General features: G+C 48.5%; 1 protein-coding gene across 1 annotated transcript; it reads left to right on the top strand.

Annotated features, from left to right (window-relative positions):
• The first annotated feature begins 6363 nt into the window (after positions 1–6363).
• On the top strand, positions 6364–7284 carry LOC149337582 (uncharacterized). The gene has a single exon (XM_089554909.1). The coding sequence runs from the start codon at positions 6364–6366 to the stop codon at positions 7282–7284; it is 921 nt and encodes a 306-aa protein (XP_089411035.1).
• The last annotated feature ends 20232 nt before the right edge of the window (positions 7285–27516 follow it).

Genomic DNA, 27516 nt, shown 5'->3' with positions numbered 1-27516 from the left:
ACACATGGAAGCGAAGTGGCCATTTTTTCCGCAGAAGAAGCATGTCTTGCCTTTAGCTGGGCAATTAGACGCTGTGGCACTATGACGACTTGATCCGCAACGAAAACAAGACGACTGCCTTGAACGATGATTTTGCAGTTGAAAATGCCTGGTATTAGGCTGTCTCATAGGCTGTTGCGACATCGACGATGGTATATTATTTTGCGGAGGATAACTCGGACGCGGGTGCCGCGGACTGTATTGTCTATGTTGATATTCTGCAGCCTGCGACGCAGGAGGTTGCTGAGAAAAGCTCGGCGCTTGTGATGGAAAACTAGGACAGAATTGTCTGGGTGCCGGCCTTTGTGAGGACGCTGAGTGATTCGATGTTTCTTTCCTTATGGGCTGGACAGGGGCCAAGAATTCTTGCGCCTCGCGAGTCACCTGTTCGTACTGCAACGCAATGCTAGACGCTGCGGAGAGTGTAACTCGGGATCCTTCCAGCAAAAGTCGCTCTCTAACCCTTTGGGAAGAGACTCCTGTCACAAATCGGTCCCGGTAATTGTTGCCTGTTTTGAAATCTTCTCCGTTCCATCACTAAATTGGAAGGGGTACTAAATTCTTGTTGTTGTAAGGCAACAGTTGATTTGTAGACGTCTTGCGTCTCACTTTCAACGCGAGCGTCTGTCGGCGAGTGAGCTAGCGTCTCACTTGTAGATGCGACGCGAGCGTCTGTCGATGACTGGGCTAGCGTCTCACTTTGACATGCAGCGCGAGCAAAATAAATTCTCCTTCCCTCATCTCCTAGACTATAGAGGAGGAGGGCTTTTTTGAGCTCGGCGGTCGCTGCCGATCCACCTGATACAGTCAAGTAAAGTTCAAAAGTTTGTATCCATTGATTAAATGGAACTGGGGGACGACCCGGATGCTGAAGAAATAGGTCCGGTGCGCGAACGCCAGTGAAAGATGAAAAAGCCATTTTGACCTTGCAGACGCTGCCTAGCGTAGAAAACGGAAAACGTGGCAGTCAATCGATGAATATTTCCTCTCTTGAAACCGAACCAAGGTTTTCTTTGTTTCCCTCGACGACGAGGCTTGATTAAGCTTGACACAACATACTTCAGTCACGAAGACGAACGGTCACATTTGTGACTCAGCGCACGAACGCTCTTTGTTCCAATACTACGCTTGAAAACTTCTGAGGATGAATGAACTTCTGAAAATACGCAAACGTCTGACGTACGGTAGCTCACATGTGCTACGGCCAACATGAAAATTTCTTGTCTGCCTTCTTGAAATTCTTCACAGAATGAAAATGTTTGTTGACTCACGGACTTTTCACGATGACTTCGGCCCAGGACAGCGTTCCAGCAGGCTGTGGCTCATCAGGCGACGACCTCGCTGGCGACGACCACGCTAGTCGGCAAAGTTGAAGAAAACTGGAAGAAAACTTGCAATACCTCCGAAATACGACATTCTGTCGACGGCGCTTCTCCATACAGCTCACATAGCAGATAATGGCAGGACGATTACTTCAAAAGATGACGGATGCCATCGGATTACTGTAAGATACTGGGATTACATGCCCCTATTCCGTTAGGCCTATCCCATCCTCGATCGCCAATGTGGTGTTGGCCGTCTTAGTAACGAGAGCCGAGTCCGTGCTGCTGTCCCATGACCAAGAAAGACCAAGACGCTTTATTGTTGTTGTTGTTGTTGTAACTGAGAGAAGGATGAAAAGGAAATTGCACGGGCCTGCTACTGGCTCGAGCCAAGCCACCACCGCTGCCACGTGCAGATACAGGAGAGTTAAAAGATCAGAGGAAGGAGAGAGAGGAAAGGAAAGACGCGCGTCGCAGCAACAACTGCGTCCGCCGGAGCGGACGCTGCTCAAAAAACAGATAAGCGGCCGAAGCCGCGCTCGCCGAAGCGAGAACAGATACCCTCAAGACGCTTTATTGAACGGAGACAGCGTATATATACATGAAATGACGTCACAAGAAAGAATCCAAGACAATCCACAAAACCGAAACAAGAACTGAAACAAATACAGAAAACACATGAATCACAATACAACAAGCTGGACCCACCATGCTCGTTGGGGGAGGAAGACGGCTCTGCGTGGCTCATCCTAGCTGATCGCGATGTTATACTAATTTCTGGTTGCAGCTGTATCTCTGCAAGTGGTTGACGGGCCGGGGCCAAGTAGTTGTCTGCAGCGGACGCAGATGAACTCTGGGTGGACGGCCCGAGGTTGTTGTCCGGGCTTTCGTCTTAGACGTAAATGCTGAACTCGGGCACGCCGTACTCACGACAACCGCCAGACGTCAACGTGCTCTCAGGGAAAGGCGTTGCAGCGAGTAACTCGTCGAGTGGTGTTGACGTCCTGTACAGGTGACTGGGCCACTCAGTTACCGGCACTGTACCAGTCGCTTCACTGGTGCTGGTGGCTTCCTAGCCGTCGTACCAACCAAGTGAGCCACGGGACAATTGGTAGCAGTCTTGTGCGGAACCTGGCCGTCCTTCGTCCTGTGGTTCACTGTATTTGTTCCCTTGTCCTGAAAACTAAATCTTCTCCCCCGCGCTGTTCTCAGCAGCGTCGTCCCTGTTGGTCGTTGCCTTCGCCGACGCTTCAGCGGCTGTTAAATGTTCTGGTTTTTTCTGCTTCAACGCATGACTTTGGGAGCTTAGGTCTTCCTCAGCCAAATTCACCGAGGTCTTCCGCTGAGCCATGTTTGCTTCGTTGGTAGTCTCGTCAGTCTTTTTGGGCTTTTGAAGCTCCGCACTATATGCAATACAACGCTCACCTCTTCAGGTGTTATGGCGACTTCAGGACGTCGACGCGTCGACGTTAGGGCCACCCGAAGCGAACGTCATTTTTAGTCGGAACCTTAACTCGTGCTGAGCCACCTTTGCAACGTAGCTTTGTAGCCGCAAGCTTGCGCTGCGGGTTGGTAGTAGAGGGGGCGTTCGTGCAGCTCATGAGTGCACGCAGCTCGCTGCGTAGAATGTTCCTCAAACAGCATCGGTCACTTCCTTTCGGAGGTTCAGCGGCTCGCTTAGCGGCGTGGCGAGATTTACGCGGCCGTGTTGAGTTCTCTGAAGCCATCGCAGGAGGTGCTTAATCTCCGTAGGCCGCACCGGTCCTCAAGGGGTGCCACACGCAATCTTCCTTCGCTCGCTCTCTGATGTCTTCGCCTGCGTAGCTCTGCAGCTGCTCCCTGATGGAATGAAACTTGATGGGTCGTCCATCAAAGCGCGTGCGAGACTGAAATTTCTAACCTCTTTTTTTCTTTGCAGTAACCAACTTCTTCCTCTTCTCTCAGTCGGAGATTTCATGCTCATAGAAGACGGAAATGAAAATTGTTTGTGACGGAAGCATATCATTTAAAACCTTCCTGATCGGACATCGGCTACATTTTTTTGCGTAATCTGAATGCCAGATCGCAACCAATAACTATGTGCGCCTTGGATTCCCATTTGTGTGAAAGCAATATAGCAAACCCAGTGGCTCATCGCCGCAGGAATGGCTATCACCTTTAAATAAATGTGTGACGTACGTCTTAGAAGACTAAGAAGGCCTATAATCCCCATCGAGCGCCCACTAAACCTTCCTCTCATAGTATAGGTCCGGACGGCTGACATTTTCTTCGAAGCGCACAGACACGATTTATATTCCTTGCAAAATGCCTCTCGACACAGCACTACCTGTCCTATGAAGCTTAAATAATTTATTTAACTTATTATTTATTTATTAATTCATTTATCTTATTTAACTTTGTATCTAAATGGAACATGCCTCAAAACCCTTGTTACTGACAATGAAGTCTTAGCTGGTTTCCTAGCGTGCGCGAGGTTGAGGTCATGTAATAGCTCCTAAGAGAGAAATATCGTATAACTTGATCTTGAAGCTTTGCGCCACATCTGTATTTTTAGACACTCTAGAAGACACGAGGAGGAAGCTAGACGCCTCGCGCCTACACGACGAAAGAGCGCGGGTTACACCTACGCCGGCATCATCAAACGCCCAGGCGCTACCCCGCCCCCCCCCCCCCCACTTCCCATGCAACCAGGAGGAGAGGCACGAAATTTTTGGATGCGTGCTTTTTTGTTTGCAATTATGCGCAACACATTAACCTACATGAGTCACGACGTGGAATTTACCTACGTCAGTTAAATAATTTAAAACTGATTTTTTTTCTTACGTTGTTTCGGTTCCAGCAGTCGAATGATGGCCGTGACGTCATGGAAAACTTAAGGTCAGCGAGTCATGCAAAATCTGCGATATATTCGCTGTTTGTTTATTTTTTTGAGATCGCAACTCTTGGACTGGCTTAATAGTTGGAATGCATTGAAACGATGAAAGCAGCGACCCTATACTGCAGTTTTTGTATGCCTCACGTCACTTCAAATAATCTGTTACGTAAGAGCTATCATTCGGCTGTTGAAACCGAAAGAAGCATGTAAGAAAAAAATTTAATTATTTTGTAGTCAACATTACACTAACTGGGAGACCTGATATTATATCCCACATTGATCAAACTGCACAGTGGGTGCATATCATATACGCTGAGAGCCCGATCACACCAATGCTCTCGTTCCTTCCGGCGTCTTTGTTTTCTGCCATTCCCACGAAATGATACGAAGAGCGTTGACAGTGTCCACAAATGCTGGAGAAAGCAGAAGCCCTCGATGACCCTGAAAGTGGCCTCCATCAACTCATTGTCTGAACTTTCATTTGAAAGAATCCATGGTGGTCGTCATGCACAAGGCGTGTGTCTTGGCAGGAGGTGCGAGGCTTCCGCAATGAAGGCCCAAGCAAACGTGTGTTGAGTAATGCTCTGATTTTTCTTTCGACAGGGCAAAGAACAGAGCCGAAACATGGACATAGACGGTTATTTTCATACTTATTCATCTTACGAGTCTCTTACCAAGTGTTCTTAGTGAAAGCGATCCATCATATTTAGTTCGTCAGATTATTTTCAATGTCCGGCCGATGACGACGACTAAGCGGCTCTGGCACCAGCTCAAGGCTCGCACTAGTTATGAGCTGGAGAAAGAGTTAAACAGAAAAAAAAGCTATCTTTGGTGGGGGCCGTAGAGCTCCTAGTCCATGTCTCCAGAGGCCTCAGCTGTCAAGTGAGCCCGGTTGATAAGCTTGAGCTGGTCTTCCAGGCTTCTGCAGCGTCCTATAATGGGGCTGTTTATCTTTGGTGCTGGCTGGGTTTGTTGGCAAACTCTGATGTTATATAAGGTATGTAATAAAGAGAGTTGGGGTTTGCTGCCCCAGCGGCTAGCGCCGAGGAAGGAGACGAAGAAGATAGAAGACGAAGCTGACGAAGCTCGGGAGCGCGCTTGCGAACGCTGGCCTGCTGAGCAGCACCGCTTGAACAAAGACCGGCCGTTCACACTAATTGTGCGAGTCGTCTCATTACACTTGGTGGAGGTGCTGTCTGCTCTTTCCTTGCTACGCCACGATGCCCAGACTACCAGGCTCTACCACGACGACCGAATCCTCGGCCCAGCCCGTTCCCAGCGCTGTCGTCTGTTCCGGTGCCGTCCGTCAGCGCGACCCTAGGCTCTTCAGCGGCACGGACGATACCGACGTAGAAGATTGGTTGGCTTCCTAGGAACGCGTGAGTGCTTACACAAGTGGGATGACGTAGTTAAGCTCACGAACGTCATCTTCTACTTGACCGATGTTGCCAACTTGTGGTTCCGCAACCACGAAGCGGATTTTACTACCTGGGCGGCTCTAAAAGTTAATTAAAAGACTAGCGCAAAAAACTAGGACAAAGACAGAGAAGGAGACAGGACGAGCGCTAAAACCAACTAGCCCAGCTTTCCGCCTTGATCGGCTCTAAAAACCAGCCTGACTGACGTCTTTGGCCGCCCCGCTGTCCGAAAACTTCGTGCCGAACAACGTTTGCGCAGTCGTGCTCAGCAGAACGGCGAGAATTTCACCAGCTACATCGAGGACGTAGTTGACTTGTGTAAGGAGGACGTAGTTGACTTGACTTGTGTGTCACACTGGCAGCGGCAGCGGCACGGGAAAGGCACCATCTTAAGAAGTTTTCTCTGCAATTGCAGATATGAAGTTTTGACATCGACTACAACCGTCTGCGTGCACGTGTGCTGGTTGCTGCGGAAGATAACGTCATCCAGGACTGCATCGCTACCGGCCAGCGGACACGCCCACCCATCGGACGAGGCTATAAAGAAAGCCCAGAAACCTGCGGCTGTCACACTGGCAGCGGCAGCGGCACGGGAAAGGCACCATCTTAAGGAGTTTTCTCTGCAATTGCAGGTTAGTTGCTGCTCTGTTAATATATTTTCCCGCTGTCTTCTTTTACTGCTGCTGCTGCTGCTGCCAGAAGGGTCGCTATGCCCCTTGATGAACAGTGTGGGTCATGTGATATGCAACTCGAGGAACTTGATTCCAAAATCGACTGTAGTGACTGTAGATCTGTCTATCACACGGGAAAATGTGCAGGAATTTCAGATGCTACTATCAAGTCAAAAGGGGAGCAGTATCACAGTGCCTGGCGTTGCTCAAATTGCAGGCGTTCGAAAGGTCGTGGTCCACAACTCGATAGATCCAGCATTGATACGGATGACCAAGATGTTCGTGCACTGCTGAAATCAATCAATGAAAAGCTGGAGTACCTTTTACCGCTAAAAGAAACATTTGACAGCGTCGAAGACACAGTTCAGTACATGAGTGACCAGTACGATGAGCTTCTAACTCGGATAGAAAAGAACGAACGTGAAGTCAAGGAACTGAAACACAGGGTAGATAAGATTGAGAAGCAAGACGATGAAATAACGCAGCTGAAAAACGAAATGGACTGTTTGGAATGGAGAAGCCGAAAGCTCAACCTTGAATTCCATGGAATTAAAGCAATGAAGGATGAAAACCTGGTTGATGAGATAAATAAGCTGGCAACTCTAAACAACCTGCCACAGCTTCAGGAAAGTGACATAGTGTCCACTCATCGCCTGCCCTCAAAGCAAGATAAGATACCTGGCATTATCTGTCGTTTCGCCAAACAATCAGTAAGAGACAAATGGTGGCAAAACAGGAAAACACTGTGCCAAGGAAATGACAGCATTTTTGTGTTAGAAAACCTGACAAAAAGGACACGTACTCTGCTTACCGAAACAAAGCTCTGGGCCAAGACAAATAACTACAAATACGTATGGCACAACAACAACAAGGTCTTGGTCCGGAAAGCTGATGGGCAAAACGCGGTGGTCATTTCCTGGTCTAGTGACCGCGACAAACTTAAGCAACAGATCAGCTGAACACTAAGAACACTATGGCACCTACTCACTCGTATGTATTGCCACACACTTTCAACCATCACTTAGGTACAGCGTTTTCGAAGGCTTTCAGATGTTTTCACTTAAACATACGTTCTTTTACTCGCAAGGAACATGACTTCCAACTCTTTTTTGAGCAAACAAAGCAATCCTTTGACGTCATTATGCTGACAGATACTTGGTGTGTTGACGATGTGAACATCTTTCGGCTTCCATTGTACAATACTTTCTACCTGAATCGATCAACAGGTCGTGGTGGCGGAATATGCACCTTGGTTAAAAAGCCGTCTGCATGTGAAATATTGAACCAGTTTTCAGTAATAACTCATGACTATGAATTTTTATCAGTGATACAAAACAATACTGTTTTCGCTGTTTGCTATCGCCCGCCGAATGGTTCCGTTACATGGTTCCGTATGTATTGCCGTATTGCCGTATACATCATTTTTGGAGTTCTTAGAAACTTTTCTCGTCTTTATAAATGAAAACAATTTCAATTTAATTTATGGCGGAGACATTAACATTAACATGATGAAGAATGATTCACCAAAATTTAGCTCTCTTGGAGCTGAACGCGTGTTGGAATACTATCAGTCTTCCTACCAGAGTGACCGAGAATTCGTCATCTTTAATTGACGTATTTATTATGAATTTAAGTTCTGAAGTCATTAATGCTGGCGTCTTCGCGTCGGATCTCAGTGATCACTTGTCGATATATTTATGTTTCAAGGGTCACGTACGAAACAAGGAAACAAAGACAAACCATTTCATTCAACTAATAACAGATCAGACTCTTTCTATTTTTCGTGAGAAGATAGCTCAGACATGTTGGGATACTGTATACGATCTTAAAGACGCAAATTTGGCTTACGAGGCTTTTTTCAGCCTATTGAAAGAAAGTTATGACATTAGCTTTCCTTCTAAGTGCATTAAACAAAAAAAGAAAATACGTAAACCATGGATTAGTGCAGAGCTATCTGCCAGAATACGGAGAAAGAATGCATTATACAGTGAATTTATAAAGGCAAGAGACCCCGAATATTTCAGGCTTTTAAAAAAATTAGGAATCGTTTAGACAAAGATATAAAAAAGGCCAGGCGAGATTACTATACACTTTCCTTTAATTCACTGGTTCCACGTACGGCCACAATGTGGAAAAAACTGAACTCTTTGTTGAATTGCAATATTCCTGAGGAAAGGATACAGAGCTTAAAAATAAATGGTCTTGAGTTAGAGGGAAAAGCACTTGCTGACGCTTTTAACGAACACTTTGTTAAAATTGGAAGTAACAACGTACCAGACAATGATCTTGATGGTATTCCATACAACTCTAGCTCTATATTTTTGTATCCAGTAAATGAGGGAGAGATAATTAGCACAATTCATAGTCTAAATAATAGTACCGCTAAAGATATTGATGGTATCCAAATAAAACCCATCAAATATGTTGCTGACCTTCTCTCTCCTTGTCTTACATATATCTTTAATATCTGTATAAGCGAAGGCACGTTTCCTCGAACGATGCAGATAGCGCGAGTCGCTGCGCTCTTTAAAAAAGGCGATAAAAACGACTTAGGAAACTATCGACCGTTATCAATCCTTCCCGTCTTTTCAAAAGTCTTCGAAAAAGTTATTTTAAAGCGACTATCCGAATTTGAGCAGAAACATTGCCTGCTGACTGATTGCCAGTATGGCTTCCGTAAGGGTTTAGGCACACAACTCGCATTGCTACAACAAAAAGAACACATACTAAATCAGTTTGAAGAAGGAAGACTTGTATTAGGAATTTTTATTGACCTGTCAAAAGCATTTGACTCCATTAGTCATCAACTTTTAATTAAGAAACTCCAACACTATGGCTTTCGTGGTAAAGCCGCATCTCTTATATGCTCCTACTTGGAATTTCGTAGACAAATAGTCGTCATAAACAACCACAGTTCTAACCCATTATCTATTTCAGCAGGCGTCCCACAAGGCAGTATATTAGGACCTTTTTTATTTAATATGTACGTGAATGATATTGTGAATATTGACGCAACCGTGAAATTTATCATGTACGCGGATGATACCAGCATATTATTAACCGGTAAAACTAGTGACGACCTTGTTGATGCTGCTAATTTAACATTAATAAAACTAGACGAATGGACGCGTAAAAACAGCCTGACGATTAATGCAAACAAAACAAAAGCCGTATTCTTTCGAAGTAAAAACAAAAACCTAACAATACAAAAGTCTATCTACTTAAATGCCACTCCTCTCGAAATAACTTCCAGTATTAAGACATTAGGTGTTATCTTTCAGCAGAATATGTCATGGGATGTCCACGTGGACAGCATGCTTATTAAGCTGGCACAGGTAATTGGGCTAGTATACCGCAATCGCAATTTACTACCACCAAAAATCTTACTGTTAATTTATAATACCTTATTCTCCTCCCGACTCAATTATTGTCACTTAGTTTGGTCTACGACAACTTACGGAAATTTGCAGAAGCTTCACAAGTTGCAGAAAAGGTTTGTAAGAGTAATAGAAAATCTGCCGTTTTATTCACATACGTATCATCTATTTCCTAAATACAACATAATTCCTGTTACCAAGCTGTTTGATTATATCCTTTGCAAGACAAGAATGAAAACGCCAGCAACAGTTCATTCCTACATCGTCTAGCCAGGTTACAACAAAACGCTACTACACGCCAGACACGTTACACGGAGCTCTGGAAAGTAAGGACGTTTCGCACAACATACGGCCTACAAACACTACAGAATAAACTACCCCGGTTACTAAATGATTTAAATCATAAACATATCCAACTTGAAAAGGTGACGTTCAAAACACTCCGCCGGTATTTCAACATGTACTAGGACACTTCGCTTGCCATTCCTGTTTACTCTGTCACGTTGTTGTTTACCATGACTGTACCGCTTGTCTGTATTCACTTTGATTTGAATTTTATTTGAAGCAAAAATGTGCTTAATTTATCTGTTACTTTCGCTAAACTCATTGCCCTCGCACATGAATGTTCCATTGCTTTTGTAAGTGCTTTCTAGCTTCATTCTAACACATTTTCTGTATAATTTTATGTAGTTCTTATGAGTAATTGTAATTGGAGATGTTTTCATATTTTGTTCTATTTTCTTTTTGGATGAGACATGCCGTTTCATTGCGCCTATGATGCTGTCAAGTGTATAGGGGGGCCTCCGGCTTTGTCAAGCTGTCGCTTGTGACAGCTTTTACTGCGGGTCTCCCGCGCCATGTATTCATTTGGCGCAAATAAAACCATTATTATTATATTATTATTATTATTATTAAGCGGCTCAATCCATCTATGAGCGAAACTGACAAAATACGACACATTCTGAAAGGCATTGAGGACGACGCATTTCAAATGCTGTTGTCAAAAGATCCTCAAACAGTCTCCGACGTAGTCTCTTTGTGCCAAAGCTACGACGAGCTCCGCAAACAGCGTCATGTCACCCGACGTGCCATTTGCCCGGACGACAGTCTTTCCAGCTTGGCGGTAGGCGGTCCTGCCCACGATCAGCCGACACTTCTTCAGCACATCAAGCAGTTTGTGCGGGAGGAGGTCGCTCGTCAATTATCGATAGTTACCTGCCAATCCACCCCAACGCCACCGCTGTCGCCATCTATTCAGCGTGTCATCCAGGAGCAGATAACTGAGGTCCTGCCGCCCACTAATCCACCCCCTCTGGTCACTGCACCGCTGACATATGCAGAAGCAGTCGCCCGGCCACGCCCTCAGCCGGTTGTGCCTGCTTATTCGCCACCTCTCACCGTGTACCCTCAGCGGCAGGTCGCCCCTGCACTGCCACTCACTCACCATCCTCTGCCTCGTACCGGTCCCCGCCCTATGAATCCGTGGCGTACCCAAGATAACCGCCCGATATGCTATGCTTGCGGTCTCGCTGGTCATGTAGCCCGCTGGTGCCGCACGCGCGGATCCGGTTCTCACGACTACGGGCGCCCGCCGACGTACGACGTTCCGTTGCCTTCCGTACCTGTCTCCTCTGCTCAGCCTCCTCAGAATCCCCCCCGTCTAGCTCCGACTCCTACAACCGCAGCCATCGGTCGCCGTCTCCTCGACGCCGTTCGCTCTCTCCTATGCGCCGCCGGTCACCACCCCTCCAAGCGGAAAACTAGGCGCGGCAGTTCCGGAGGCAAGAACTGCGCCGTCAACGACTGTCTCAAGCCCTATCACCGCTCCTACGAATGTTATTGAAGTGATCGTTGAAGGTGTTACTGTTGACGCGCTCATTGACACTGGTGCTGCCGTATCCATCATTAGTCGCAACTTGTGCCGCAGATTAAAAATGTGATGACGCCGCTTTCGGACCTTTCGCTTCGCACCGCCAGCGCTGACCCCATTCGCCCTCTGGCAGCGTGCACTGCCCGCCTCGTCATCCATGGCCTCTCCTACACCATTGAGTTCTTCGTTCTCACCCGCTCCTCTCATGATATCATCCTCGGGTGGGACTTTCTGTCCGCGCATCACGCCATCATTGACTGTGCACGTGCTGAAATTAATTTGTCGCCGCTGTGTGATGCTCTTCTGGACGCCTCCCCTGTTACCGCCACGCCTATTCTCGCCGCTGACGACGTCGACGTGCCAGCTTTCTCATCTGTTCTCGTGCCGCTGACTTGTGCTGCCCTCTCTGACGCTACTGTCCTTTATTCACCCTGTCCTCTTTGTGCGCACCGAAAATCTGTCATGCTCCCTCATGCCGTGCTCACACTTTCTGGTGGTTGTGGTGCCCTGTACGTCGCGAACCCGTTGCCTTTCCCCACCACTTTACTTCGGGGAGAATCGCTTGGCACAGTTGATTTAATCGATCTCGACGACGCTTCTCCTGTCCTTGATCACCCTGACGCCCATGACATCAACGCCCTCACTCCTCCCGCCGACATCGCCGACCCGTCCTCCTCGGATATGTTCTCCCATTCTGTCGATGCCGCTCTACCACCTCACCACCGCGCCCAGCTCATCGCTTTGCTGCAGCGCTTCCGCGCATCCTTCGACTCCCCTCAAGCACCGTTGGGTCGTGCAGCAGCCGTTCGCCACCATATCGACAGTGGCATCCATGGACCCTTGCACCAACGCCCCTACCGCGTCTCCTCCGCCGAGCGCCGCATCATTGATGAACAGGTGAACGACATGCTACACCGCGGCGTGATCCAGCCCTCTCACAGGCCATGGGCTTCTCCGGTCGTGCTCGTGAAGAAAAAGGACGGCTCCATTAGATTCTGCGTAGACTACCGCCGGCTAAGCAAAACTACTCGGAAGGACGTCTACCCGCTCCCTCGTATAGATGACGCGCTGGATTGCCTGCAGGGAGCGGAGTACTTTTCTTCGTTGGATCTGCGCTCTGGCTACTGGCAGGTGCCGATGGCCGAAGTCGATCGCCTGAAAACAGCTTTCATCACACCTGATGGGCTGTATGAATTTAATGTGGTGCCCTTCGGTCTCTGCAACGCGCCTGCCACTTTTGAGCGTATGATGGACAACATCCTCCGTGGGCTTAAATGGCAGACCTGCCTCTGCTACTTGGACGGCGTTGTCATCTTCTCCCAGAATTTTCCTTCTCATCTTCTTCGCCTCGAGAGTGTTCTTCGCTGCCTCAGTGACGCTGGCCTGCAACTAAACTTGAAAAAGTGTCGCTTCGGCGCTCGACAGCTGACTATCCTAGGCCACGTCGTGTCCAAGGATGGTATACTCCCGGACCCTGCCAAGCTCCGCGCAGTTGCTGATTTCCCGAAGCCCACATCCCTGAAAGAACTCAGAAGCTTTCTTGGCCTTTGCTCCTACTTTCGCCGGTTCATCAAGAATTTTTCTGCCGTTATCGCCCCGCTGACGCAACTTCTCGCTGGTAGCCACGACTTGTAGGCTTGGTCCCCTGCATGCGACGAAGCTTTTGCGACGCTGCGCCAGCTCCTCACCTCTCCTCCGATCTTGCGCCATTTCGACCCTTCCGCGCCTACAGAACTGCACACAGACGCCAGCGGCATTGGTCTCGGTGCCGTTCTAGCTCAGCGGAAACCGGGTTTCAATGAGTACGTTGTTGCTTACGCCAGCCGTGCGCTCACGAAAGCGGAGACTAATTATTCCGTCACAGAAAAAGAATGTTTGTCGATTATTTGGGCGATCACAAAATTTCGTCCTTACTTATATGGGCGCCCGTTCGATGTCATTACCGATCACCATGCCCTTTGTTGGCTGTCGTCACTCAAAGATCCATCTGGCCGTCTCGCTCGTTGGGCTCAGCGTTTACAAGATTACGATATTCGGGTCATTTATCGTTCCGGTCGTAAACACTCCGACGCCGACGCTCTCTCGCGCTCCCCTGTGACCTCTGAGCCTGACCCACCATCTATTTCCGGCCTCACGCCTTCTCTTGACTCTATTGATATGGCTTCTGAGCAGCGCAAGGATCCTTGGATTACTTCTCTTCTGGATTTCCTAGCCAACCGCTCAGCGCGCCTCCCTTCTAGAGCGCTCCGTCCTCAAGCCCATCACTTTGTCGTGCGTGACCAGCTGCTGTACCGTCGGAACTACCTCCCCGATGGTCGCCAATGGCTGCTCGTTATTCCAAGGCATCTCCGCTCCGCCATTTGTGCCAGTTATCATGATGACCCGCAATGCGGTCATGCCGGTCTGCTAAAAACTTTTACCCGCCTACGCCTTCGGTATTATTGGCGGGGCATGTGCCGTTTTGTCCGCCAGTACACACGCTCTTGCCTGGAATGTCAGCGTCGCAAGAACCCACCACCGCACTCACCTGCTCCTCTGCAACCTTTACTGTGTCCCGTCCGGCCATTTGACCGTGTTGGAATTGACCTTTATGGCCCTCTTCCCTTCACTGCCGCCGGCCACCGCTGGATCATCGTTGCCATTAATCATCTCACGCGCTATGCGGAAACTGCACCGTTAACAGCTGCGACCGCCTCTGAAGTAGCCGGTTTCATACTTCAGAACATCATTCTTCGTCACGGTGCGCCTAAGGAATTGCTCAGCGATCGGGGTCACGTCTTCTTGTCCGGCGTCGTGGAAGCCCTCCTTCGGGAGTGTCATATCGTTCACCGCACGACGTCTTGGTACCATCCGCAGACCAACGGCATGACCGAGCGCTTTAACCGGACCCTCGGCGATATGATGGCCAAGTACATTTCTGCTGATCACTCAGACTGGGACCGCGTTCTGCCTTTCGTTACCTACGCTTCCAATTCTGCAACGCAAGCCACTACTGGTTTTTCCCCGTATTTTCTTCTCTATGGCAGCGAGCCTTCCTCCATCATGGAAACCATACTCCCTTATTGCCCCGATTCGTCCAAATTGACCACCGTCTCTCAAGCCGCTGCGTACGCCGAAGAATGCCGTCAACTGGCCCGTTCCTTTACTTCTCACGACCAGCACCGTCAGAGAAGCGCCCGCGCCGCTTCCCCCGGTCTGCCGCCATCTTATGTTCCTCAATCCTTGGTTTGGCTTTGGGTGCCCTCCTCCTGCTCGGGCAGTCTACAAAACTGCTTAGCAAATACCAAGGCCCCTATCGCGTTGTTCAGCAGACATCCCCAGTTAACTACCTGATCAAACCCCTCACGCCTTCGTCTGGCAATCGCCGCCGCGGCCGTGAAATTGTGCACCAAGACCGCCTGAAGCCCTACTACGACCCAGCTATCGTCTCGAGTCCTTAGGCCACCAGGATGGCGCCTTTTCACTCTGGGGGTATTGTAATAAAGAGAGTTGGGGTTTGCTGCCCCAGCGGCTAGCGCCGACGAAGGAGACGAAGAAGATAGAAGACGAAGCTGACGAAGCACGGGAGCGCGCTTGCGAACGCTGGCCTGCTGAGCAGCACCGCTTGAACAAAGACCGGCCGTTCACACTAATTGTGCGAGTCGTCTCATTACAGGTAGAAGATTTTTTGCATTCCGCGAATTGCCGATGTACCGGCATGTCGAGCGTGCTCACGAGGTTCAGCATGGACTGGGCTCGTCCTATATACATATACCACCGCATCATCTAGCGAAAGTATACTTGCCTATGCGAAGTTCGAGCCTAATTTAACAGGTAAACAAGCACAACGAGTACATTAAAGAGGAGCGCACCTTGCTTCCTCCTCCATATCCACATTTCATCTCACAACAACCCCGAATTCGTCGTAATCCAAACCAACGTGCTCTTTACGCCGCACAGACTGTATTTATTCCGCTTCCGCAGAGGACCCAAATTGCCCATAGTGTTCTCATCAGATTGCAGACCCCAAGCATACGTATGCTTTTCACATGCAACGCTCTCCTTACCCTCTGCCCCGACACACACGCGCACACGCACACGCACACACAACCTGGAGCGCTTGGCGAAACTCTGTGGAGCTGGATAAACAGCGGGCTTTAGCAGAAAGGTGACCCACACTCTGGGGTCTTCATCTGGCTCCGAAATAAAGCTGTTTTGAGTGACTGACTGAGCCTCACTCGATTAATGAGAAAGACGGAGAGGCTGCTAGCTGTTCGTTCATGTAACGCTGCGCAGAGAACGGATCAACCTTATGTCTGCACATGGGCTTTGAGACACGCCGCCGTGGAGGGCTCCGGATTAATTTTGAATACCTAGGTTTTCTTAAAGTGGGCTACCATCGCGAGCCACGCTGAAGTTTATCCATTTCGGCTTCATAAGCACAATGTCATCGGCTCTGCCGGGATCCTATCCCACATCCATGTTCGGAAGACAAACGCCATGGCCACCCTTCCAAGAAAGGCAGAGATGTTGCTGTTCATACTTAGCTGCTGCCTTTCATTTTTTCACACTCGGCTTTTTGTAACGTGAGTTAGCCCGGAGCTTTTTGCGATTTTCGTAATTTTTTGTTCTGTATTGGTTCATCCTTTCCGCCTTCCGACGACGTTGCGAGCCACTTCTGGCAATTGTACAGGATTACGCGGCTGGGCAGAGAACTGCTGTCAAGCCATCGTGTCGGCATTCGAAGAGTGTCGTTACAGCAGACCTTTCGGGTACTTCAAACGAGAGGCGCCTATGTGGCACGCTCCTTCTTAGTCGGCGTGAATAGTGGCCGCAAAGCAGTTAATTTTGCCAGCGGGTCTGGCGACGGTGTTCAGCCCGTCGTTTTAGGATTCTATATCGGAGAAGGCGACAAAGTGTCGAGCCTCACAAGGGCGGCGGCGCTAGCCCGGGCCAGACTGGTCGTCGCAGCAGGGCAATGCTCGGAGCGCGTTTGACGGCGGCAGGGTGGCAGGACTATTATCAGCAATTTGGTAATCCCGCGTGGGTATCCGGAGAACGTGTGGCTGACTTCCAAGTACGCGGTGTGAGATGGCGTGCGTAGTGTTGTGATTCGCGGCCGACGCAGAGAGCGAGGACGAGCTCTGAAGGGGGACGGCTGGTGCCGGCCCTGGGTGCGAGCCGCGGTCTAGATTACTGAACATTGTTTTCGAATGCTATAACTGCGTTGGCTGTAAGTAATCATAAATGACGAGATGACGGGCTTATAAAATCAGCGTGTAACTCTTCTCGATGTCCCTAGGAGGTTTTCAAGGTGCCCAGAATGCACGCGTTTGTATACAGACCGCACGACTGGTGAGGTTGAAGAACGTTTTTCGAAGAGTCTCAGCCGGAAACAACGCCGTCCCTCAGTTACAAGCACGGCAGAGCGAGGGCAAAGAACTGCATTCGATGTCTACCTAGCGCACGCTATCTGCTGTGCGGAAGTATATTTCCAAACACAGTGGGAAGGCCGCGCACGTTTGTTTCATCCTTTTTGTCCAAGTATTTTAGCGCTGTGTAATCTACATTACAACCTCGCCATCACGACATGTGTTAGCCGGTCTTCGCTAAGTTCTCAAGGAGTCGACCGACTGACGAGCCAAGGCTTGCAGTAGATCATTACAGCATTGATGATGATGATGATGATGTCCTCAGGCTGATTGGCACATACCCGCGGCTGGGGATTGGCCAGGGTGCATAGCGGATACAAACGCTCTCATGTACAGGGAATGGAGTAAATTTAAAATTTTGGGACGCAGAGCTAGAATTTGTACGAAGCAAAAAATACAGAGAAAGAAAAGTTGTGATTTCACATTCTAGCAGAGGAATCTACCAGATGAAATTATATAATCGTGAATAGAATCGAACACTGGCTTCAGGTCTTATCCCTTGGCGCTTGCTTCGAAGGATAAGAGAATCGGAATAGATAGAGGAAGCCCAAGCCGAGCGAGGGGGATCTCCAAGTAAATTCTATGGAGAGCAGCGAGCCGCCGGCAGGAGAGGAAAAAATGTTCTATTCACTCAATTTCGCCACAAGACTCAAAAAGGTTGGATATCGAAAGCCCCGATCGGTATAAATAAAGATTTAGCCGCGGTATCCTGCAGCGCAAAAGGGTCATGGACACCTCACATTGGCTCGAACTGCACATCCGCACACTCCAAGGAAATGCCAGGTGTTGAAAATCTGCTGCAGCGAGGAGAGGCTCATGGCTCAAGGTGTGGAAACGCTGGAATCGCTGAAAGCATGCTAGAGTCAAGTAAATAGTATTTGGGACGAAAGGGACAATAGGGCCATCATGGGCAGACTTTGCTAAAAAATCAGCCCTCTCATTAAAAACAATGCCACAGTGCCCAGGGACCCAGTGAAAGCGTACTTCTGTAACATGTGGACGAATAAAAAATTGAAGGGAACGGCTCATAGGAGTATCACTCGAGGTTTCGGGCGCTGCCAAAACAGAAAGGTTGTCTGAGAGTATAATAACCCGAGTGATACTGCAGGGAATCCTTATTAAGGCCAACTAAATGGCCAGAAAATCAGCTACAAAAATAGGGGTATAGTCAGGGGCCCGAAATGAGTAGCTGCAATCAAGAGCCCTTGAGTAAATACCAATAGCGGCATTTTCATTTTGCTGGGAGGCATCTGTATAGACGGCAATATGGTTAGGAAAATTGTCTAGGTACTCGTCTATGAGCCCATTTAACATATTGGCGGGCAGGTTCTTAGCATTCCTTGGGAGGGTGTTGTCAAGGAAGACTGCCGTGTCAGCCCGCCTGTGGTTGACTAGTACTAAAGATCTCATTGATACAGGAATATTTGACAGCAGGGAGTTAACACCACCTGAGGGAGCGTATACCGAGGCCAGGGAGTGCCAAAGAAGAGAGTTGGGTTCGTTGTAAATATAGGGCTAGCCAATCCAGGAACAGGCTCCAAAGACCTTAAAAATGTCTGCACAGTGATAAGCTCAAACCGGGAATTGAGGTCAGGTATCCGCGCCTCCAAGTACAACACAGCATTAGCTACTGATTTAGGCAGACCTAAGCAAAGGCGCAGAGCGCGTCGCTCTATAACAAACAGGGGTTCACGCTTGTACTTTGGGTACCCAGAAAAGAGAACGGAGCCGAATTCAAGGATTGGCCGTACATAGGTCTTATAAAGAAGTAAGAGAGTGTCTCGGCGCATACCAAATTTTTTGTTGCTGACCCTCACCAACCGGCCGAGGGCACGCTCACCCTTAAGCGCAATGCTTCTAATGTGTGGCCGCCAGTCTAAATGCGGGTCATATATTATGCCCAAGTATTTTGTTGAATCAACTTGCGGGATGAGGATAGAGTGATATGACAGAGAGATGTAAAGAGGGGTTGCTTGTGGGAAAACAAGGACGGCACACTTGTTGACATTTAAAGTTAACTTTATGCTATCTTGCCAAATTTCCAGAGCATTTAAATACTCATGCAGTAATTGGTACAGGATATGAATGTCTTTGGCAGAAGCGAAAAAAGCAATATCATCCGCGTACACATAAACTTTGACGGCTGGGTGAATAGGGATATCACGCATTAGTATGTTAAACAATAACGGTGAAAGAACGGAGCCTTGTGGGACACCTCTAGACTGGGCGTATGTTGTAGAAGTGACAGTAGAGCATTGGTGTGTAGAGCATTGGTCGGCTGTACATCACGATCTTCTTTTTCATTCACGTCGGTGTGCTAATAAACTATTTTGTTCCTTCTCCCGTTAAATAGCTAACAGGGATGTTACTGGCCAAGTAAGGATAGGGGCATGACGGGATCGTTAGGGCATGTAAACAAAATAACGTTGGAATCACAGCGTCCCGAACGGAAGCAGAAGAGTATACTGCCTCCAGGAAGCCCTTTTACCCTTTTATTGGTCCTCTAAAAAAAAAGGTAAAAAAACATAAAAGAAAGAGAGAGGATGCCTGGACCAGCAATGCTTTGCCTGGCTTAACGCCAATTCAAAATATATGAAAAATAATTAAATGTGCCAAAGAAAAAAAAATAAGAGAAAAAGAGAGCATTAAAAACAACTAAAAAAAAGAAATAAAAGGCTCGTCACAATAAAAGATAGTCGCAGGCAGATAGCCAAAGCACAGCGTGCAGTCCGCGGAATAAATAATAGTAATAAAAAAAGAGAAAACCCAAGTCACTGCAAAGTCATGGTCACCGTAACAGTCGAAGAAAGCACTGAGCGCCGGCCACAAAATAAAAATCAGAAAAATAATAACATAATCAAGACAAAAGAAAAAGCGAAGTCACAGTCACACAGTCAGGGACATAGAGACTGTCACACAGTCAAGACAGAGTCATAGTCACACAGTGAAGAACGCAGTCACTGTCAAAGTCACGGCACGACATAGCCGCCTATGCTCAATGAAGGAGCACGGGGCGCTCCTCTCTGCAAAGCTTGGGGAAGAGAAATTCGAGGAAAGAGGGGAATCAGCGTGATTAATTTGGAATTGTACTACTTATGAGGTGAACCATTTGAAGGACAAGAGCACAAGCAGCAGGGTCTCGGAGAACGGAGGGGCAAACAGATGGTGTGATGTCCGATGAGCAAAGAGATTTTGAACGAGAAACTAAAGGAGCAGTAACGAAACAGTACCGGAAGTAATGACTGATATCTTCACATAACAATCCACAGGAACAAATTGAAGACGGAGACAGGAAAAATCTTTTAAAACACAACGAAAATCTACCATGCCCAGTAAGTAAAGTTATTAGAGGATTCCTGGGTAGACGAATAGGGGGAATATTAAGTCTATCAGGGATCCAATTGAATAATTCAGTGCCACCATTATTCTCGCGCCAGAAAATGCTCCATAAATGAAGGGAAGAATGATGCAAACGGGAATGCAAGCAACGACGTGAAAGGGTAGAAATATGTAAACTTCCAAACTGCCCGGCACTACCAGCAGCTTGGTCGGCTACCTCGTTACTGAAAATTCCGGAATGACCCCGTATATGAAATAAAAGAAATGGGGCTAAAGAAGACATAGCGATAGAGATATTTCTTAATTGCAATAATAGTAGGATTGTTAGAAGTAACTGCAGACAGGGCAGAAAGCAGAGATACAGAATCAGTGTAAAAATGAACAGGCGTAGAGTGAGGGTTGTGAATAGCAAAAACAACAGCCGAATGAAAGGCTACAAGCTCAGCGGCATAGGCGCTAGAGGGTGCCAGGAAGCCATCGATCGCAGCATCTCATACAATGGAACAGTGAGAGAAAACAAAGTTTATTTTTGTGTCACGTCAGACGGTCTTCGCACGAGGCCGGCCACCGGGAACGGCAGGTGACGGCTTCGGCAGCCGCCCCACGTGTGAGCCCCAGTTGTTCCCCTCTGGTGGGGCTGCGCTTCGCCCGGCGGGGACCTGTGCAAGAACAAAGCGGTGGCATCACGACGTGTAAACACACCCCCGGCGCAAAGTTGCGATCCTGCTTATTTTGAACTCGCGAATATTTTAGCTCCGGTATGGCGCGTACTGCCGAGATTCCCGACCATGGTGGCTGCTTCTAGACAGAAGCGCGCAGTGCGAAAATACTCCTGTTAACAAGGGCGTCCGCAGAATTTTTTGCAGGGGGGGGGGCCCATTGGCTGTTGGCGCCGGAGGGGGGGGGGTTATGTTCGTAGCAAAAAGGCACTATTTGCGGAGTAAATTTATTTATTTATAAATAAATAAAATAAATAAGTAAAATACACACATGAAAGAAAAATTACAAACAGCAAATTAAAGCGTGGCTATAGGAGAGATACATTGGAGTTTATCAACGAAGAAACAATTAAAATTAATAAAAATGCAAAAAGATACTATCACTTCGTGGAGAAGAGTGCTCAGTCTTGCTGCATACGGGTTCTCGACACACCCGGATTGATGACCAGCACACAGCACAATATGTTCACAAACACGCAACGACAGTCAGTCAGTAAACAGCAACTGTAGACGCCTCGGATTTTTCTGGGCGAATTGCGTGATGACACGGGTGATAAATTCATTCCTGTGCTTCATTACACGCTCTCGGTGCACACTCATCATACAAAGGCCGTCCAGTCTGTCGTTTGTCATCGTTGAGCGTAGCCACGTTTTCACTCTCCTCATTGTACTGAAGGAGCGTTCGACCGTACAGGTAGTAACTGGCAAAGCCAGAGCCACCTCAATGGCTTTTGCAACACCAGGGAAGAATGTCTTGGCCTGATGTAGAAGCTCGCAGTAAGTTATTTCTGATGGGTCCCCAGTTTTGTTGCACCACATCTCGTACCAAGAGATGGCCTCTTCCTTGAAGTTGTCGATGCCGTAAAAGCACTGGAGTTCTTCGGCGAGAACAGCGAACTCAACACGGCTCAAGTGCTTCATTTTTGATGGATGCAGCTGGAGAAGTTTGAAGCTCCTCTCATTGCTTTCAGAAAAGCGCCGAGCTAAAGAAGCAGTGAGGGAGTCCAAGTACGGCACATATATTGCCACACGGTAGTATTCCTCCGGCGACTGAATCCCGTAGTTGTCTCGGTGGGCCTGACGAGAGACTTGTCTTGGCACAGATATCACCACATTTAAGTGATTGGCTGCCTCCCTTGCTGCATTCATGATGTTAGAGAACTCCTCTACAGCGTTCGTCCGGTGGCCGCGAAAAATACGTTGCAGCTCAGTGATGTGGTCATGCACAGAATGGAAGTCCATGGATACACCTTGCAGAATGTTCGTAACTGGTTCGAGCCGAGCGCTGTACTTCACTACAATATGCAAGCAGACGATGAAAGATGAGCTTGTTGTTGCGCAGTAGAGGATGTGAGCTCGTTGTCTAGTTGCAGCGTACGAGCATGATTCCGTGGACGCGAGCTCCTCGAGTGCTTCGACTATGGCCACGTAATGCTGAGAGAAGATCCTAATAGACTTATATTTTGCAGACCATCTTGTCTCACACAGCATCGGAATGTTCGGCACCAATTTTCTCCGGAGTACGCTCTCGCGGAAGAAGTTTATGGTTTGTTTGATTATGCCAATTGTGTTTCGAATTTCAGAGACGTCGTTCAGATCGTTGATGACGAGATTTAGTTTGTGACTTGCACAGTGGAAAAATAGTGCCTTCGGGAACTGTTTTTGTATAATTTTGTTCACTCCAGCTTCTTTTCCAGCCATTGTAGAGCATCCATCGTACCCCTGTCCAACGAGGTTCGAAAGAATCAGCCCGACATTCGTCAAAAACTTCAAGATTGCCGCGGCGATGCAAGCAGAGTTTAATTGCTCCAGCTCTACAAATCCCAAAAACTGCTCTCGAACGCACACTTCGGCTCCCGCCTTGTCAATAAAGCGAACGCCTATAGACATCTGCTCTTTTCCTGAAATATCTGCAGTTTCGTCAGCAAGAACGGAAAAAGCAAACGCTTTGTTAGCTTCGGTAACTATCTGCTCTTTCAGGATGTCGCCACAGATTGTGATGATCTCGTTCTGGACGCGGACAGAAGTGTACTTGGCATTGCCAGCAGAAGAAGCGAAGTGCTCCTGAAGTAGAGTATATCCAGCTTCTACACGAAAGTCAAGCAGATCATTGAAGACTCAACTATCGGACTGCTTGCCGCGAATTGGCAAGTCATGCGTCGCGCAAAAGACAATGGTGGAAACTATTGGAAATAGTTTCTCACGGTTCCTTTCAACTTGCGCGTGCAGTGCTCTGTTCAGCTGCTCTACAACGGGTAGCTGCTTGCCTTTCATCACATCCATAAAGTTCTGTCAGGCCGTCATTGCCTCCTGGTGCCATTGGGATTTTACGTGATCCCTGCACGCCTCGTGCATTTTTCTGTAGTTACTGAAAGCGCGCACGATAAAACTTCCTTGAGTACCCCGGTGAACACGTGGAGGAAAAATGACGCAAAAACGACAAATAGCGCCTTTCGCTGTCGCTGAGTACGCAAGCCAGGGGGCGTAATCTCCCAGCCATTGATGTCGAAAAGGCCTCTTTCCAGGTGTTACATCCTTCTTAAAATCGTATGTAACATTTGGCGACCATGGCTTAGTAAGAAGACGTAACTTCAAAAAGTCCGGTATGCCAGTGAGTTTAGCTTTGCCTAGAAACTCTCCTAAGTCATATTCTTGAGGCAAGTTATTTGTTTTCTTGATGTTGTCTCCGGACTTCGATCCCAAGCAAGGAGAAAGGGAATCGTCTCGGCTTACTGCGTGACCGGAGCTCGCTGGTGAAGTTCCTTCCATGGAGACGACGACGTCGGCTACTGTCCGGTGATGAAAGGTTGCATCGCTCTGGTCAAATCCGGACTTAAATCCCAAGAAAGGAGAAATGGAATCATCTCGGCCTGCTGCATTACCTGAACTCACTGTTGACAGAGTCCCTTCCATGGAGTCGACGACATCAGCTACTGTCCGGTGATAAAAGCTTGCATCACTCTGTTCAAATGCTACACCGTTGTCACATATCACACCAGAATCTGCAGGGGCGCATTTGGATAACGCTTCGTCAGACAACCGCTGACGCTTGAAGAAGCGCCGAATGTCCATCATTCGGAACCGCGCGAGACAAAGCTGGCTATGGAGTTCTTCGGGGTTGGTAGTGTTAAAAATATATACACATTGATTGAAAAAACGGTTGAATGCGTACGTTGAAAACAAAAAATGACTATATATACAACGAAAACTTATTTACAAGATAAATGCACGCTCGCAGCTTCATACACCTCGCTCCATCTTGCTCGCGCAACCGCACAGTCGAGTATTTGCACACACACTACTCGCCGCTCGTCGTTTTCTCGTCCGCTGTCTTGATTGTTCTCAGCTTCGTTGACAACCGGCCACTAAAAATACCGAAGCACAAACACAGAGGCGCGCACACATGCAAGGGCCTACTTGCCGCAGTATCCCCGAATACGCACTTTGGGGGTGAAAGGAACGCCTCGTGACTTCCGAGGGGAAGGGACACTCGCCACTCCGGTCGGAAAATTTGTTTTGTGTGTTTTTATGGGGTTCAGTGCCCCAAAACGACTCAGGCTATGAGGGACGGAGTAGTACAGAGTTCCGGATAATGTCGACCACCTGGGTCTCTTTACCATGCACTGACATCGTACAGTACATGGGCGCTGTTGGGATTTGAGGCCCAGCCAGAGGTGACAGGCGAGCCAGGCGAGCCAGGCAGGCGCCATCGGGCTGCCTTGACCAAAGGCGCTGGTTTCCGGAGAAGATGCAAGGAACGCTGGTGTGGGGGCGCCTCTGGAGACTGCGTCGCCGTGAACAAAAGCAACTGCTAATCCCCTTTGCCGAAGATTCTGAAAGCGGCGCTTCTACCGAACTGCGCTCTCCCGTGGATCGGAGGAGACAGCGAGCGGCGGCGGCGCCAACTCATCGCCTGCTTGCCCTTGAGCAGCCCGACAAAGCGGGGGTGGACACGGCTGATTTGTCCCTCCCTCCTGAAGAATTCATCGGTGGCCGGAATGTGCACTGTCTGCCTCCGTGTGGCTATCTCTCTAGAGATCAAAGAAACAGGCACCCATCTCAAGACGCCTCGAAACACATGCTCGCCGGTGCCGCTGTATGTCTGCAACGACGCGTCCCCGGACGCGGCACTTCGCAGATGTGACCCAAAGCTGGAAGCGGGGCCGCTTTTACTCTTTTTGCTGAGCGCACCGCCGCCCCTGGTGTGCGGCTATCACTCACGGTTAGAGTGAGTGATTTTCCAGGGGGGTGCAGCCGCCCCCCCTTGCCCCCCCCTCCGGACGCCCATGGGTGTAGCTAATAAAGGGGCCTTCGACAGTGTGGATATCGCGTGTAGTGACCCATCCAGACTCTGAAGGTGCAAATGTACCCGTGGCGCGATTGAACGGGCTTTCGCCAGTGCGCGTATGCTTGTGCAGAGTTAACCTTGGAGAGTCTTCAGTTGCAAAAGAACACATAAGAGTCTCACACTATCGTCCTCCTGTGTGGCTCCGCATCTCTTTGTTACTGTAGTAATTCGCAGACACCGCTGGGACCTCGGAGCATCTCTTTTAAATGCAGGTGTCTGCCGCCCGAATGAATTCTGTTCCATGAGCGAATACGGCGGTATCGATCTTTTCTGGTGTTCATCACCCTCGCACGATGGTCGTTGTCCGTCAATGAGGCGAGAAAACAACTTCTGTCATGGCAGTCAGGAAGCACACCACTTCTGCGAATAAAGTTAATAGAGAGTGTGTTGTTAGCGAAATTCAGTTTTTACTTTTCGACTTGCTCACTCCGCAATATTATTTTTTCGTTGGTTCAAGCATGCCAGCTTGTTGTTTGCATCGGGGAATAATTCTCGATAAGCTTGATGCTAAAATAACACACAGGACGCGGACATTTTAAGGAAACGCACTACTTCAAGACATCTCAAGCGATAAGCAGTGATTTCATACCACCTTTGCCTTGGCGGCCTTGGCGGCTGCCTTTCTTTAGAGGTGAAACGGAAAAGGACCGGTCGGGTGTGCGATGTTTATTGTATGTTAAAAATATCCGCATGGTCCAAAATATTCGGAAGCCGTCCACTACGCCACCTGTTTGTTTCTGTGTTTTTGCGCCCATTGCATTGTCTGTGCAAGTAAAATACACTGTTAGACATTGGGAATATAGATAATGGTTTACGTGGAGTGCTGTAGTTACGGGTAGTTTCTCTTGATCTCTTGACACGTATTTATACCGTGTGTTCCAATAACCCCCTTTGTTTCTGGTAAGCGGTTCCTGTGCGTGCCTATGTATGCATCTCGACTATTTTGCCGCGCTACATTACCCGTCATAGGCCATGAGATTCCGGTGCAAACACTCAAGAAGTTGATAGCTGCAATTAAGATTTATAATGGGAAACTGCAGGGCAGTTGGGTCTTCATAAAAACTGAACAGTGAAAACGACTGTAAAACTGAATAGACAGTAGAATAGTACTTGTTATTTATCTTGTGTTTCATGCTTCTTTTTTGTGCTGTTTTGAAGCCTTGCAATTAAGGAATTACTAAATCCCAGGCTAATTAATTCTGCTAATACAAAGGGAATCTCTGCCCAAACTTGTTGATAAAAATCTCGCGACGTCGAAAATCTCGAAGTTTGAAAGGAATGCAGCAAGCAATGCTTCGAGCTGCCAGTGGTGAACTACTTCGATTTGCGGAAAATTCTGGCCATAACCTGCAACCTTTTCGAAGCCTCGTCCGCGTGACAGGAAACCGAACAGTGCATGCCGTGCTAGCCTGGGATGAGCTGCTAGATGAAGACGCAGTTAAATGTACAAAGTTGTTTTATGCGAAGCATATTACTAGAGCTACACTACAGCCCGTCGAGCGCGGCGGTGGAGCTACCATTGACCACGTGACGTTTAGCGTGACCACGTGACACCACGTGACAACATGACGTCACAGCAGAGGAGAGATGGGCTGCCGGCTCGCGCGGTCGGCCGCGGCGGTGGAGGCTCCACATCAGAGGCGCGGCGGCTGACCACGTGACAACATGACGTCACAGCAGAGGAGAGATGGGCTGCCGGCTCGCGCGGTCGGCCGCGGCGGTGGAGGCTCCACATCAGAGGCGCTACAGCTGACCACGTGACGCTACAGCAGCGGTATAAAGCTGAGCTTGCCTCGCTCTCCGGGCACTTACGAGGCGGCCAGGTGTTGGGATGCCGCCTAGAAGCAGGGCTGATTTGAACGAGAAGCGAAAGCTTCAGCGTGCCACAGAGACCGATGAAGAGCGGGATGAACGTCTGGCTAAGCGGTGTGCTCAATATGCGGCTCGGCGACAACGTTCTACAACAACTGAAGAACAAAGCGAGGAACTTTACCAAGCCTAGCCATCAATATGCTTAGCATCTGACTAGGCTTAACATTAGCTAAGCCTCAGCCATTTTTTTTCTTGGGAAAAAGGCGCAGAACTGAAAATTGCACTTGTAAAATGAAACAAAAGCTGAACGAAAAA

Source organism: Amblyomma mixtum, chromosome 7, assembly GCF_055824585.1.
Source record: "Amblyomma mixtum isolate Tamu chromosome 7, ASM5582458v1, whole genome shotgun sequence".
Classification (NCBI taxonomy): Eukaryota; Metazoa; Arthropoda; class Arachnida; order Ixodida; family Ixodidae; genus Amblyomma; species Amblyomma mixtum.
The sequence above is the reverse complement of the archived record's forward strand: the minus strand, read 5'-3'. Positions and strand labels throughout refer to the sequence as shown.

What these genes read in the sequence shown, in the direction of transcription:
- LOC149337582 (XM_089554909.1), top strand. Translation starts at nt 6,364, where the DNA reads ATGCCCCTTGATGAACAGTGTGGGTCATGTGATATGCAACTCGAGGAA.